This window comes from Lolium rigidum, chromosome 2, assembly GCF_022539505.1.
Source record: "Lolium rigidum isolate FL_2022 chromosome 2, APGP_CSIRO_Lrig_0.1, whole genome shotgun sequence".
Taxonomy (NCBI): Eukaryota; Viridiplantae; Streptophyta; class Magnoliopsida; order Poales; family Poaceae; genus Lolium; species Lolium rigidum.
In genome coordinates this window covers 45,422,727-45,438,671 of record NC_061509.1, presented here as the reverse complement: position 1 = coordinate 45,438,671, position 15,945 = coordinate 45,422,727, and the positions used below count along the sequence as shown (strand labels likewise).

Genomic DNA, 15,945 nt, shown 5'->3' with positions numbered 1-15,945 from the left:
AACTTCCTCAAAGAAAGACACAAATGCCTATGCTTTGCCTAGTGGATAGAGGCGGAGGACTGAGAGTGTGTGGTCTTCGTCGTTGGCTATTCTCTCTTCGGGAGAGAGGGGTGACGGCTGCGGGGACGTATAGGGTGACTAGAGTAGTCGCGGCGGCTGGGGTGGCGGCGGCAGCGGGGATGCGGGAGAGGGGAGCAGCAAAGGCGGTTGTTCACGCGTAAAGCACACGCCCGTTGGGAACCCCAAGAGGAAGGTGTGATGCGTACAGCAGCAAGTTTTCCCTCAGTAAAAAACCAAGATTTATCGAACCAGTAGGAGTCAAGGAGCACGTGAAGGTTGTTGGTGACGGAGTGTAGTGCGGCGCAACACCAGGGATTCCGGCGCCAACGTGGAACCTGCACAACACAATCCAAATACTTTGCCCCAACTTAACAGTGAGGTTGTCAATCTCACCGGCTTGCTGTAACAAAGGATTAAATGTATGGTGTGGAAAATGATGTTTGTATGCGAAGAACACTAAAGAACAATGTTTGCAGTAGATTGTATTCGATGTAAAAGAATGGACCGGGGTCCACAGTTCACTAGTGGTGTCTCTCCAATAAGAAATAGCATGTTGGGTGAACAAATTACAGTTGGGCAATTGACAAATAAATAGGGCATAACAATGCACATACATATCATGATGAGTAGTGTGAAATTCAATTGAGCATTACGACAAAGTACATAGACTGCTATCCAGCATGCATCTATGCCTAAAAAGTCCACCTTCAGGTTAGCATCCGCACCCCTTCCAGTATTAAGTTGCAAACAACAGACAATTGCATTAAGTATGGTGCGTAATGTAATCAACACAAATATCCTTAGACAAAGCATTGATGTTTTATCCCTAGTGGCAACACATCCACAACCTTAGAACTTTCTGTCATTGTCTAAGATTAAATGGAGGCATGAACCCACTATCGAGCATAAACACTCCCTCTTGAAGTTACAAGTATCAACTTGGCCAGAGCCTCTACTAGCAACGGAGAGCATGCAAGATCATAAACAACACATATATGATAGATTGATAATCAACATAACATAGTATTCCATATTCATCGGATCCCAACAAACACAACATGTAGCATTACAAATAGATGATCTTTTTTTTTGAAACTACAAATAGATGATCTTGATCATGTTAGGCAGCTCACAAGATCGAACAATGATAGCACATGAGGAGAAGACAACCATCTAGCTACTGCTATGGACCCATAGTCCAGGGGTGAACTACTCACACATCAATCCGGAGGCGATCATGGTGATGAAGAGTCCTCCGGGAGATGATTCCCCTCTCCGGCAGGGTGCCGGAGGCGATCTCATGAATCCCCCGAGATGGGATTGGCGGCGGCGGCGTCTCTGGAAGGTTTTCCGTATCGTGACTCTCGGTACTGGGGTTTTCGCGACGAAGGCTTTGAGTAGACGGAAGGGTAGGGTTGGAGGCGGCGCGAGGGCCCCACACGCCAGGGCGGCGCGGGCCCACCCTTGGCCGCGCGGCCCTGGTGTGGCGGCGCCTCGTCGCCCCACTTCGTAATCCTTTCGGTCTTCTGGAAGCTTCGTGGAAAAATAAAACCCTGTGCGTTGATTTCGTCCAATTCCGAGAATATTTCCTTTGTAGGATTTGTGAAACCAAAAACAGCGAGAAAACAGACAGCGGCTCTTCGGCATCTTGTCAATAGGTTAGTGCCGGAAAATGCATAATAATGACATAAAGTGTGTATAAAACATGTGAGTATCATCATAAAACTAGCATGGAACATAAGAAATTATAGATACGTTGGAGACGTATCAGCTGTGGAGGCACTCGACGCTCCGGGGATGTAGGCGGTTGCGGGGATGCGGGAGAGGGTGTGGTCAACATGCGCGCCCATGACATCGGCGTCGGTGGGGATGCAGGAGAGGTCATGTTCAACGTGGCGGCGGATGCATGAGATCTGGTCCCACCGCGGTTCAGCGCTGCTGCCCATCCCTGCGGCCCTTGTCTCGCCTCGGCAGTGAAGGAAACCGGAGGGTGGTGGTTTAGGGTGGCTCATGGAGAAGATGAGGGACGAAGATTAGAAGAGAAGAGAGGTGGGCTTTTGGTGGCGTGTCCTGCTTCACTCGCTAGCTGGATGAAGCTGGCAGCAAACCCTGATACATATCCCTCTCAAATTGTATTGAACAGCACTAACCCGAAAAAACAAACTAAATTAGCGAGATGCGCCGACATGTGTGTAAATGTGAGCACCAACCTCCTCTGACTGAATAGGAACTCTGCCTTTTCCATTTACATACACAAGAATAACATTGGCCACCTAACAAAGAAAACTGGCCAAAACCCTGATGGAACAAGTATTTTGGCGCAATGTTTGATTCGCAAAATATGAACAAAACTTCAAATGAGTATTCTCTGTATAAAAGTAGGAGTGCACAAATGATTTCTATTTTCCACAATAGCATGAGAAGAACAAGGTGTAAGGAGTAAGTAGTGCTGCAGGTAGCAACAGCTTGCCATGCCATTCTCAGAACCTGGGACTGGCACAGAGGACGCTTTGATAACTAAAAGAAAATCATTGTGTAGCAAATTTGCAGTTGATCTATTACAAGAATCGTAGTCATTGGAGCTAAGTAAGTAGCGGACTCCGTGTTGCACTGGTCAGGCTTCCTTCTGCTCGTGGTGGCTGCCGTTGGTGTCGTTCCGCTTGTTCATGTCGGGTACCGCATCGCCGCCAGTCTCCCCTAGCTTCTCCTGCAGGTACAAAAAAAATCTAGGTAAATTTCTGTGCCAAAATAATAATATGTGTAGTACTTATGTATAAGTTAAAGAGTAGACCAGCAGCAGTAAATAAATGCTCAGTTTCAGTTATGAGCCGCCGTTGTTGTTGAAACTTGATTAAATATACTTGATCAAATAGTTGTTAAAATCATGTGTGAATTTCTCAAGATGTACTTTCATGATATACAATTTTGATAAATTTTATAAATATATTATAATACAAATAGAATAGGTGGACTTTGTCAATTTTTTAGAACTTGAGATTATTGCCGGAACACAATGGAGTACTGTTCATGAACCCCAGCAAACCAAAAAAAAAAGGATATCCACAGATATAGACAATTATTCTTCATGGACTATGCGAATTTAGCTACCTTTAGAGAAGTATTCTTTAAAAGAAGTTCCTCGTACTCCTTTTTGATCCGTTCAAGCTCGACCCTAAGAGACGAGTTCTCTGCCTTCAAAGCTTCAGCGCGTTGGCCGAGCTCTTCACACTCGGCCTGGAACAAACAGTATCATGCTTAGCTAGTGCGTTCAAGTGAATGGTGAGTACGGCATGTGTTTTAGTACATCATACCTGCTTGCGGAGACGGGACCTGCGTGCTGATTCCCGATTAGACAGCTTCCTTTTCTGCTTCTTCAGTTCCCTTTCATCCTGAATATTGGCAAGGGTACAGTTATGACCTTTCCTACATTGATTTATGGAGAAAATCACCGAAGACGATAAATATGTACTATCAAGAACAAAACTATGAACACAACAGCATAACATTGTAAACTGAGTTCACACTGAACAGTGAAAGATAAATTTCAGCTGAAGTTTGAAATGAAACAAAAGGTCGTCAAAAGGTACTTAATGTATGGCCAAGAATTACAGTATAAGCAAGGTGACAATCAGCTTTGTTCCAGTGGACTCTATTAATGCAAATGTATGGTCAGGCACTAGAAAACAAGCAAGCTTACATAGCAAACTAGTTGCCTGACTCCCTTCTACAGAGAAACATTGTGGTAACAAAGCAAGGCATGTCAATTTTCAAACTTAATATCTTAGTCCAATGTTTGTTCTGAAAGTAAGGCAAGCATGTGCATACCCATTGCTCTCCTCGAGCTGAACCAGACGCTACTTTGCTGCGCATTGCAGGAACAGGTGAAGAACCAGTAGCACCCCAGTAATCCATTCCTATATTCAAGTTTGTCGCAGGACCAGCAACTCCCCCTATCAATGCACCTGATTGTACTGGAACCAACGACATGGTTTCATTAAATACGCCATGCGAAGATGAATGAGATACACCATTCTGAGCACTGCCTGCATGATCGAATGCACCCTCCATCTTATGCAAAGAAATGTACAAGTTCATTTATCTATTGTAAAACTACAATAAGCCCCCAAATGCCTACCATTTTCATTTACATCATTCTCCTTTGAATGTGAATCCTGCCACAGCAAATTTAGTCCATGAGTCAAGAGAAAGGACATCAGGAAAAACTGTTTGTCAAATTAAAGACACAAGGCTGACAAACTATTGTTTACAATCATAATTAACTATTGTACAAGGTTGATAAGGAATCTGACTATATTAAACTTCAACCAAAAAGATATATGATATGGAAAGTATTATCAATATCAAACTTACATTTTGAGAATTGGCATCACTTCCTTCACTCTCACTATCACTTCCACTTTCACTGCAGGTTGAAGGTACCATACAATTACTTGTTTTGGAACTAAAGAAACTCGTATTTACCACACAAGGCTAACAAAAAAACCTGTTCGATGTAACCCCGTTGGCAGATGGACCAGATGTTCTGCCGGGCTCATTTTTCCCTGAAATTATGATCAGGAGAAACATAAAAATAATTCCCAAGCTTAAAATAACCTTGATATTGACCTTTGACAAGACTTACCATTCACTTCTGGAGCACCTGGAGCAGCTCCCTGAAAGACATATGTCACAGTTACATGAAGTAGTGACAACCAAAAGATAAAGACAGAAAAAAGAGATTATTACTTACAGCAGGTTCCACATTTCCATTTGTTGCCATAGGATAATGAAATGGATGCACACCCTGCACAATTAGTTATTGATTTGTACAAGCATGCCAGTAAAATTAGAGACAAGGTGTGCGAATCAAAAGATAACATAATGGATTACACTTGTCAGGTGCAAAAGTTCATACAGGAGTGGAGGGATGGGCATATACTGTTCCTGGTGGATACATCATATAAGGTGGTGGTGGCGTCCCATAAGGTGGTACCATATGCTGCAATTAAAGGGTTGATAGTTTAGGTTTACATACAAAAAAAAAGCAAACTGACACTCTTTAACTTTGATCCCTTTGTTCCCCTGACAGAATACTTAGTATCATTGAGTAAATAAAATTGGAGGGACCTTTCTGAAATAATAGCAAGATATGTAGGAACAACATGTTCAATTAACAACATGTTCAAGCCGAGGCTGACACTAACCCCCTCCCTCAACCAAGGTAGGCTCATTTCAATAACAGAGACTAAGATTCCAAACAGCGCGAAGTTCCTACTTTGCTAGTTCTTTAAGCTGAAGTGTAAATGAGGTAAAAGGGATGAAGTTTCCTATAGGGAGCACCTGAGCTCCCCACATGTATGGATGAGCCTGGCCTGCAGCAACAGGAGGGGGGAAAAACCCATGTGGTGGCATCGCTGAGTATCCCTACAAAGATTTACAGAACCAGAGATAGAGTCAATGATAACATTAAATAAAATGATCGATTCAGTAACAAAAACTGTATGTCCAGCTTCATTTGTAATTAAATCATAGATAGATAACCTGAAAGCCGGGCCATTCAGGGTAAACTGGAGCTGTAGTTGCAGAGGTAGTGGCTGGAGGTTGTTCCTGAGAATAGGAAAGTAAGAACCCAGAATGGGGTTAGCAAAAAGAGAATGTTTATTAAAACAGAAACATGAAATTGTATTGTGATCCAACAGGGGTATTTTCTTCTGCTACTAGACTGGGAAACCAGAACAGAAGTAGCCACGAAATATTGGATAGGAATTTGGTGCACATGGGCACCAGTGCTCCTTCCAATTTTAGATTTTAATTTTTTTTAAAACCTCACACTTCTATTTCTCTAAAAATTATGGCGTAAAATATGTAGATAGATATGTACAGGAGAATTCAACGCAAAAAAGTCTCGGTAAAAAATACTTTAAATTTTGAAAATTACAAAATAAACAAATTTCTGACAAAAATATATACTATTTTAACACTATTGTACTACCATTTACTGTCACACATTTGTCTTTTTTATATTTCCAAAAATACAATGTATTTTTTGACGGGACTTTTTTTTGCTTACACCCGTACTGTACATATCAATGTATATATTTAACACCATAATTTTTAGAAACATAGAAATGTGAGGTTTTAAAATTTTCAAAAATCTAAAATTGGAAGGAGCACTGGTGCCCATGTGTCAAAGACACTTTCTAAGAAATATTTTGGTAATGCAGTCCATGCTGTTAAATGTTGCTTGAAAACAATGGTGATTAGACTGACAAGCTGTGGGGTCAGTTTTTCACAGATATGAAGTGTTTGAATGAGCTGAACCCACAGTTTTAAAAATGTCAGAGTAAATATGAAGGAATCACAAACTTTGGAGCACAAGTCACACAAAAACCAATTTATTTTAAGTTTAATCACATAAGGGCTGTTCTGGGGCAAGATGTATCACACGGCCTAAAATATTTTTTTTTAACAAACTAATCGCGAAAACTAACAGGCATGGCCCACATGGCCACTCCCACACAGCCTGTCGAAAACACAGCCCATTGAACACAAAATCCAACCGCAAATTTTTCTGCCAAAATTAACTAATCAATCTAAAGAGAGCCATTTGCAGCACCAATTCCATCCAAAGTTCCCGTTTATCCTCTTGCAAATCCCAAATTTGTATAACCCTAACCCTAACTCCATTAATTAATTTATATCTCCTTGCCACATGGGAACTGCCAAATTATGATAGCCTGAGTAAATGAATGTGAACTTCTACTTCCTCCGTCCATAAAAGGACGTCTTAGAGTTGTCAAATTTGGATGTATCAATATACACTAAATGAGCTTGGCACACATCCAATTGTACAGCGAAACACAGGGGAGGAGCACTACAGAACAATTCCATTTATCTTTTAAGCAGATGATCAGCACCAAACAAAGCACGAGTGCACCCACACGATAAACATTTGGAAAGGTAAAGATGCCGTGCAGTCAAGCACCTGTTCCGACGACTTTGAAGCCTTGGACGGCGTGCTAGGATCGTTGCTCCCCATCAGGTCCACCAACAAAGCTTCCGGGCGGCCCAGTCTTCCAAATCACTCCATCACAACCAGAATACCAATAGTAACTGACCCAAAGACCTACTGCTGCAACAAAAAAGGGAAATCAAGTATTTTAGCAGGGAGGAAGAAGAGGACAGGTTCATCGTCGAAGCAAAAGGTTTCAGAGCTTTGCAAGCAAATTGATATTTCGCCCAGTTTGATACCCTGGTGTGTCCCGATATTGGGCAGTAAGCTACGGCGATTTAAACTAACCCCACTAAACTTGAAGAATTTAAGAACTAGAAGCATTAATTAATGCACCCTAACCCTAATTAATTTGGACACATAATGACCACAGCTATCCTCCTCCATCTGGCACCGCGATTTCAAACCCACCCCGCAGAAACCAGAAATCCGCGGGTGTTTCGCCAAATGCGAGCGAGAGGCCCACGTAATCCCGCGAATTAGCAAGCTCACCGCGCTCAGGCTCGCGGCACGGGTGAATCCCCGCCGGCGAGAGGAAACCGGCGCAACTCGAACGAATCCCGCGAGGGCACCAAGCCAGGAATGCGGCAGGCAGGAGGGCGGCGGCGGCGGCGGAGGAGAGGAGGGCTGTGGTGGAGGGGGATTGAGGGAGGGATCGAGGAGGAAGGAGATGGAGCTCGGAGGTGGGGGGATTGGCGTGGACCTGGCTCACGTCACGGTGGACTGCGGGCTCGAGATCGAGAGGTCAGGGGTGGTGGGGCCCTGGGTCTACGGGGCGCGGATTGGTGGGCCTGGTCCATCCAACGGGGCGGGTATGGCGTGAGCCGGAAGGCGTCGCCGGGCAAGATATGGGTAGATGGATTGCATGGATAGGGCTAGGTGGGTGGCCCAGTTGGATGGATGCTGCGGCTGCAACAACCGGCGCCGGCGCCGACGCCATGCTGGCCATACTCCATCTTCTCCGGTATTGGTACCAGTAGTTAGTTAATTGTTTCTTTTCTTGTGAGGCTATGTGTCATGACATAATGGGTGAGATTCATTATTAATCTTTAATAATGCAAAGGAAGGGCAATAATGTTGATTTTTTAGAAGCAACTTGCATAATGGGCGAGGGTCATAAAAGCGTGGAAGCTAAAGAAAAAAGTAAATTCATGGTAGTGTCACACAAATGCACTTTTGATCCTAGGTGCATATGCTCCTTTACCCAAAAAATGAATTTCAAAATATTAAAAAAATTGGAGAGAAAAATTAGCACGTATATTTTTACATTCTATGTCATTCGCTTATAGTTTCATACTAAAATGATAATTTCTGTGGCATGTGCAAAAAAGATAGAGAACACGATTTTTAGCATCGATTTTTGTCTTTTTTGCGCAAGCCACATAACAATTCACTTTTTCATGAACACGTACGATGTTGAGATGTACGCGCAACATTTTGTTTTGAATTTTTTACTATGTTTAAAATGTATTTTAAATAAAGGGAGCATATGCACCTAGGAGCAAAAGCACCGTGTCCATAGTGTCATGGTTTGAGGAATTCATGAATTTGAGATTTAGGAGCCTTTACATGTTTTATTTGCATCAAGCAAGCTTTTGAATTTAGTTTCTTGATGTAAATTATCAACCCATTGGCAGTGGGTATACGAAAACAATACAATGGCCAAGTTTTTTTTTTTAAAAAATGCAGGGTATATGGCTTAGTACTGCATTCACATGATTATTTTTATCTCATGAACCACCAGTCATCTGTGTTTGCCATCCGAGGAATACAGTCCCTCTCCCAAGCATAATCCGACATCCTATCCAGCTTCCGCAAGGCTTGTGATGAGGCTTCACAAAGGGCATCGCCTTCATTGCATTTGGTGGCATGGCGATGATATGGGATGGGCGAGAACAGGGTGCATCGGCGACGACAACATGGGATGGGCGATGCGTCGACAACAAGAGATTGGCAGGAACAAGAGCAACATGTGGGAGAAATAAAATGGGAGGGAAGGGGAGTGAAAGTGAGGGTTTGGAGTGCACTGCCAGGACTCACCCGCATGTCGCATCCGACGTGGTGGCGACCACTTGCATCCATCACTCCCAAGGAGCACTATATGGGTCGAGGGTAACCTGGGAGCGCCATAGTGATGCCATTGGGGCCATTACAAAGCAAAGTTCACCGTTCAGTGCACCCAATAGCCGAATGGGAGGGCTACTGCAGATGCTTGTGTCAATGGACTCAGGGGAGACATATGCAAAGAGTCAAACAATAGAGTGTTGTCAGTGGACTCAAGGGAGACAAGTACAAGGGAGTCAAACAATAAAACAAAAAATTCCATTAAAAAACAATAAAACAATCAATTGTAAACCGGATCATCGTAAACCCTCAATTTCACATTACTCGGCACACGAGGTGTGGTCTATATGTTCCTAAGCACGGTTTGTGTCAATGGACTCAAGGGAGACAAATGCAAGGAGTCAAACAATAAAGAAAGAGTGTTGTCAGCGGACTCAGGAGAGACAAGTACAAGGCAGTCAAACAATAAAACAAACAATTCCGTTAAAAAAACAATCAATTATAAATCGGATCATCGTACACCCTCAATTTCACATTACTCGGCACACGAGGTGTGGTCTATATGTTCGACTAAACTTTGGCCAACTTTGACCAAAACTAATAGACAAAGTAATTTAAAATAGTGGGAGTATTAAGTTGATTAGGTAAACAGAATTATCACAGTAATCCACCATGACGCCAAACGCAGCCTAGATGGCCAAAAAATGAGCAGCACGCACGTGCAAAGTTCAGGAAATTAAGCAGACCGAAAACCATCAGAGAACACAAGGAATCCCACACAGAAATCATCATTCTGTCGGTTCAAACAACCAGCGCTGCCTCTATTTGCAAGTACATAATAACATTCCCCATTCAACAGTTCCAACAGCTCTTTTCCATTCGTCACTCCCCAACAATGTACAACTACTACTACTGGTACAAAGGGATCTGGTCAACAATAACCGGCCAAGATCCCGACACGCTGAACCGAGAACGGTGCAATGCAATAGCCCTGAACTCTAGACCCACTCCTCCGAGGCTCCGGACAGCAAGGGGCGGAGGTCAGAATCTGCTCCTAGGGCCAGCAGGGTACGGGCGGCCGTTCTTGATTCGGCGCTAGAACTCAGTCTCACGTTGCACCCCTCACACCCACTGGAGCTTCCCTTGGTGCTCCAGGCTATGGCGGATGTCGCCATCGACGGCGACCGTCTGCTTTCTCATTGCTAGAGCGGTTGGTCTCGTATTGTATTTCACTTGAAACCTTCCGACCGGAGCTACGTCGCTATTGGCAAAGTTTTCCGGGAGAACCTCGTCCAAGAACTCGTCGGCGACGTCACCGTCTTCGTCGATCCTCAGCCTCCTTGTGTACCACCGAAAACCCTGGTTGAACAGATAGGACAAGAATAAATTTGTGTTCAAACAATAGGGATGGAAGCAGCAAAATCTCAAGCATTTTCCATTTCCCAACAATGAAAGGAAATCATTTTATCGACAATGCAAAAGAAACATTTTGACGTGTTGAGGACATAACCATTCAATAAAAAGAACAATAGATGGGTAACAGACTGTTCTGGATAGATGCAAGATCTAGAAGTGCTAATCAATGGAATAAAAGAGTCTCCCACATGGTTGTTCCATTACAGAAATAGCCAATGTGGATGCCATCTGCTTGTAAAGAGTAGGCATGTGAAAATGACACCAAATATTGCAGCTAAACAGACCTAATAAAACCTCTATGGTGGTATTAAGTATAACACAATAATGCTCCACACCCATTCATTTTTCATAAAAATCTTCCTGCACACACACAGAAAAAATGCTAGTCTGATGCCCTACAAGTCTACAACAGAGGTCAACTGGGTTACCCATAAACACCATGAAGGCAATGGTGAGAATTATATTGCCTACATACAACAGGTTTGGTGATCAGTAGTCCCTGAATGCTATCTTCAAACTGCTGACATTCAATACCAGATGTTTTATGCAACTCACAAAATTAAGGTATTAGAAACACTGTACTCTGAACTGGGCAGATATTAAACTAATAAATCAAATATCACCTGTACGCCTAAAATGCAATGATCACCCAAATGAACATATGATGCATTCATGTTAAAACTCATATTTGCAGGCATTATTAACAATCAACAGTAGAAATAGCAGCCAGGTGCCAGATATGCAAACTCTACTATGCATCAAACTTTGGAGAGGTGTCTAGGCTGCAAACTCCAATATGTATCAAACTTCGGAGAGGTGTCCAGGCACTGTCTGTAATGCATTTCGAAATTATGTACATTACACAAATATCCAGGCCAGATTTCCATGGAGTGTGGTACAATAGGAGTGCACTATCCAGGCCTAGTGCTAGGTCTTCAAATTCATCGTGTAATTGGTAACAGTAAGAGTAGTGCATATGCCTACCTAAAACTGACCATGACGTAACTTACACCCAATAAAAACCAATGTTCGGGAATTCAGTAACTGGTAACGGCTCGCCACTGAGTAGCGATTAATCGGTGAATCGGCCGATTAACTGGAGTAATCGGTTGACCATTAATCGGTTGAGAAATCAGGGCTGCTGTAGGTAGAGGCGCAGATCGGGGCTGCTGCAGGTCTGGGCGGCAGGTCAGGGATGGAGGGCGACGGGGAGCAGCTGAATGGGAGGGAATGGGAAGGGAGAAGGGAGGGTGGCGGTGGCTGGAGCTGCCGGAGATGGCTGGCGGTGGCTGGAGCTGCTGGAGATGCCAGCCGCCAAGGGCAACGTAAGGGGCGGGAGGAGAGCCCCAAACCCTAGAGATTTGGGAGTGTCGAGTGGGAGGTACTCGGTGGGGGTCCCGGGCCAGATATTGGCCTCGCCCATACCCTTTCAGTTAAATGGTCTTGCTAGTCTGACAGCCGATTAACTGCCAGTTAGTCGGGGTGACCTCACCGAATACATGCTATTCGCTTCAGTAAGCCTCCGAGTAGCGATTAACTGCCCATTAATCGGTGAATCGGCCGAATTCCCGAACAATGATAAAAACAAACTCTTATTTTATGATAGAGTAGGCTAAGTGATAATACTACTAGATTTAATAAGACAAAGGATTTGCATCCCGAAGTGACTCTTCAAAGATAAAGTAGAACCAATACATACTCTCTCCGTTTTTACTTACTTCGCGTTTTTGGTTTAGTCAAAGTCAAACTTTGCAAAATTTGACCAAGAATATAAAAAATATCAATATCCTTAATCCCAAATACTTCTAATATAAAGATCTACTTATGAAGGTTCTAATAAAATAGATTTAATGTCTTGGTAGATGGAAAGATTCCTTTCTCTCTCCTTTTATCTGAATCTCAAAACAAAACGGACACCCACACCCATGCGTGTAAGTACAAAAGTATTTCCCTTTGTATTGTAGATGTCGATATTTTTTTCATAAATATTTGATCAAAGATTGACTTTGACTAAGCCCAGATCACAAAGTAATTGTGAACGGAGGGAGTACAGCAAAAATTTATACATGCAGCAAACTTTAATGTGCTTCTTGGCAAACTCACACCAATACTAAAAATGACAATAGTAAACCCATCATGACTTAATTACTCCACAAAGTATATGTGCAATAACAATAACATAATACCTACAGAGACAAGAAGAATGCCTAAAGAAACAAGCCAACAGGCACCGCCAAGTGAGCATTTTCAACAAAATAGCACATAGAGCTGGTAATTCTGAATGGCTACGAATCCAACGAATTTCGACGGTACTCAGCACATCAAGATTCAGGTTCTTAAAACATGTAAGAGAGTGGGTACACAATGAAGAAATAACAATGAGAATTAGATGGTGCAAAATATGCTTTGCCAATCAAATGAATTTTCATTATAAAGAAATAGATGGTGCCTTAGTATCTTACTTGCTCAGTTTCAGAGAATAAGGCGCCCTCGTTTTGCGTGTTTTTTCTTTGACTAAAAATTACTCTAAATATACAAATATTTTTGGTTTAAAATTAGCATCATTATGAAGTGTTTTTCAATATGAATCCAACAATATCAATTACGTACAATACAATTAAGATTTTTTTGCTCAATTTGTTTGGTCAAAGTTCGTCTTGAAATGCGTGTGCGCCTTATTCATTGAAACGGAGGTAGTATGCACTATCCGCATCTCAACTACTTTATTTTCCAGTGACGAGGCCATATAGCTCCTCACCCATCCATCAAGGGCACAATATCCTATGATTCCTACTTTATAAAATCTTGGTGCTAAAACCCATGAACCATCTATCGAAAACACTACATGGTCCAAAATGTAAATCATATAAGTTCTAACACATGTGATCCACATCACTTACTGTTCAGGAGAGCTCCTATCCCACCCTCCATAACTGTTAGGAACAGAGTTCACCACTATATGGTAGCAACTCCCATTCTCCACCTAGCAATGCACTAGGTGGAGCATTCTTTCCTACTCTGTTGCAGCTTCCCTCTATTGCTCTAACAACATCAATGTGCAAAACCAACTAACTCGATGTTCGACTAGATTCAATAACGGCACGACCATCTAATCGCAGCGTATGTGACACTGTGATGGTCAAGATCCTCAGGGGGGACTAAAATCTCCATTCCTCGAACCATACATCTCAATCCAGTGAGCAACTACACCAGGATCGAGACATTTCAGGAAGCAAAACAGTACAAGAGAACTAGGAGTGAGAGCTTCTCCCAAGATCTCACTCGCTAGTGAATCTTAGACCTAGAAGGAGAAGCGACACTAGAGCTGCAGCACACGCATCACTGTGTATAGAGGTGAGAAGCAATCGGATTACCTGGACGCCGCCGTCCCCCGGATGGCAGGGCACCAGCACGGGCCCGGGTGCCGGCCGGTCGACGGGGACGGGCACCTGGACGCTGAAACCGCGCCTCGTGGCGTGGCCGGCGGCCGCCGCCGCCGCCGCCGCAGCGGCAACCTTTTCGTGCGGGACGTCGCCGCCGCCGCTGTAGCCGCCGGCGGCGTCGGGGTGGTCGGCGTCGTCCCTGGAGCCGCCGAAGATGCCGGCGATCCGGCGGAAGAAACCCATCGGCGGCGGGATCCCCTCGGAGAAGAGCAAGGGGCGGGGGAGGGCGAGCGGTTGATCCGACGGCGGCCGGGCGCGAATGTCAATGGCTGGGCTTGGGTCGGTGAAAGATGGGGATATGCCTCCTTTTGCTGCTCGCAAGTTTGGGACTCTTCGCTCACCACGTGGGGAAGCAACCTTTTCTCTTCTTCTTCGACAAGTTCAAAAGAAACTCCTTTCTCTTCTTGTTGTATATATACAATAGAGAAAAAACATTTTCTTGTTCTATGCTTTAATGGTTTGCCTACTTCCACATCTCACTTTTCAATATCTACTTGGTTTCATGTTAATTTCTCGCCGCCTCCTTCTACCCTACTGGCCTTGAACCTAGTTTCAAATATTAGCTACCAAAATCTTGTGGTATTCAAATTTAGGGTACATTTGGTTCATGACATGGTAGGTCCTACCAAAATTTGGAAGCCGTTGGCGGAAATTCCTTGGCCAAAAAGTTGGTATGTTTCTTAAAGAGAATGTGAGAAAAGTTGCCAAGATCCACATACAACCAAAATTTTAGGGCAACCAACCAAAGTAAAACCTGTTAGATGTATATATCTCGTCTATTGTAGTTTCCCCATATGTTAGGGGGCTTTCGCATATGTGCACTCGTACATGTACTATATATTGTGGCTTTTGGCCTCCCGATAATACAACAAGCATATTACTCTAACATGGTATCGAAGCAAAATTGATTCTCTAGTCCCGGCCCGACGTTGCTTGTCCGTCGTCCAGTCCTCCGGCCGATCTCCTCCGTGGTCACGCTCGCCCGATCTCGGTTGATCTGGTTGATCTCCTCTGCTCGGTGCGCCGATTCGCCCCGATTCGCGGCCCGCCTCGTCCCCGCTCGGTGCGCCGATTCACCTCTGCGCCGATTCGCCTCGATCTCCTCGATCTCTCCCGATTTGCCCTTCGGGCCGCGGGACTTCGCCGGGATCCCGCCCGACTTAGCTGCGCTTCGATCCGCCCAAGCCGCCCGACTTCTTACCGTGCTTCGATCCGCCGGGACGCTCTCGCTCTTCGGTCTACTTGGAATTCGGCCGGGAGCTCGCCCGCCCGCTCTGCTCTTTGGCCCGCTCTGCTCTCCCCGATGCTTCGATCCGCCCGGCGCCGCCCGCCTGCTTTCTGCTCTTTGGCCTGATTTGTTCCGTGCTACGGTTGACTTAGTTCCAAAAAAAAAAAAAAAAAAAAAAAAAAAAAATCAAAAAAAAAAAAAAAAAAAGCTGTTGTTACCCGATGTCTTCTTCCGCTGATCGTCCTCGTCCTCGCCCAGCTCCTTCGGTACTTGGTATTTGTCCGCCGCCTCCGTGTATGACGGCTACCCATTCTTCGTCGCCGTTTGCGGCCTCTTCACGCGGCTCTGCCCGCGCTTCACCGACTCCGTCTACGTCGGCTCGCCGCTCTATACCGACTTTCGCGGTCTCTTCCCGCGGCTCTGGCCGTGCTTCGCCGACTTTGTCTCCCTCGGCCTGCCGCTCTACATCGACTTTTGCGGCCTCTTCACGCGGCTCTGCCCGCGCTTCGCCGACTCCGTCTATGTCGGCCTGCCGCTATACATCGACTTTTGCGGCCTCTTCACGCGACTCGTCCGCGCTTCGCCGACTTCGTCTATGTCGGCCTGCCGCTCTACATCGACTTTCGCGGCCTCTTCACGCGGCTCTGCGCCGCGCTTCGCCGACTTCGTCTGTGTCGGCCTGCCGCTCTTCATCGACTTTCGCGGCCCCTTCACGTGGTTAT

The 15,945-nt window shown here is 44.6% G+C and overlaps 2 protein-coding genes across 3 annotated transcripts; both read right to left on the bottom strand.

Annotated features, from left to right (window-relative positions):
* Positions 1-2,402: 2,402 nt before the first annotated feature.
* On the bottom strand, positions 2,403-7,685 carry LOC124691685 (transcription factor HBP-1a-like). 2 transcript variants are annotated; one of them, XM_047224961.1, is made up of 14 exons: positions 7,565-7,685; positions 7,046-7,192; positions 5,602-5,667; positions 5,401-5,484; positions 4,976-5,059; positions 4,811-4,864; positions 4,703-4,733; positions 4,565-4,622; positions 4,432-4,483; positions 4,196-4,232; positions 3,886-4,103; positions 3,372-3,449; positions 3,169-3,294; positions 2,403-2,767 (listed from the first exon to the last, which is right to left on the bottom strand). In XM_047224961.1, the coding sequence occupies exons 2-14, from the start codon at positions 7,097-7,099 to the stop codon at positions 2,675-2,677; spliced, it is 1,035 nt and encodes a 344-aa protein (XP_047080917.1). In that variant the 5' UTR covers positions 7,100-7,192; positions 7,565-7,685; the 3' UTR covers positions 2,403-2,674. The 2 variants fall into 2 exon arrangements, with proteins under 2 accessions (XP_047080917.1, XP_047080918.1); XM_047224962.1 differs by having other exon boundaries at positions 3,886-4,031; positions 7,565-7,683.
* A 2,102-nt stretch (positions 7,686-9,787) lies between these two features.
* Positions 9,788-14,270, bottom strand: LOC124686346. The gene is made up of 2 exons (XM_047220311.1): positions 13,927-14,270; positions 9,788-10,495 (listed from the first exon to the last, which is right to left on the bottom strand). The coding sequence occupies exons 1-2, from the start codon at positions 14,176-14,178 to the stop codon at positions 10,259-10,261; spliced, it is 489 nt and encodes a 162-aa protein (XP_047076267.1). The 5' UTR covers positions 14,179-14,270; the 3' UTR covers positions 9,788-10,258.
* Positions 14,271-15,945: the final 1,675 nt, after the last annotated feature.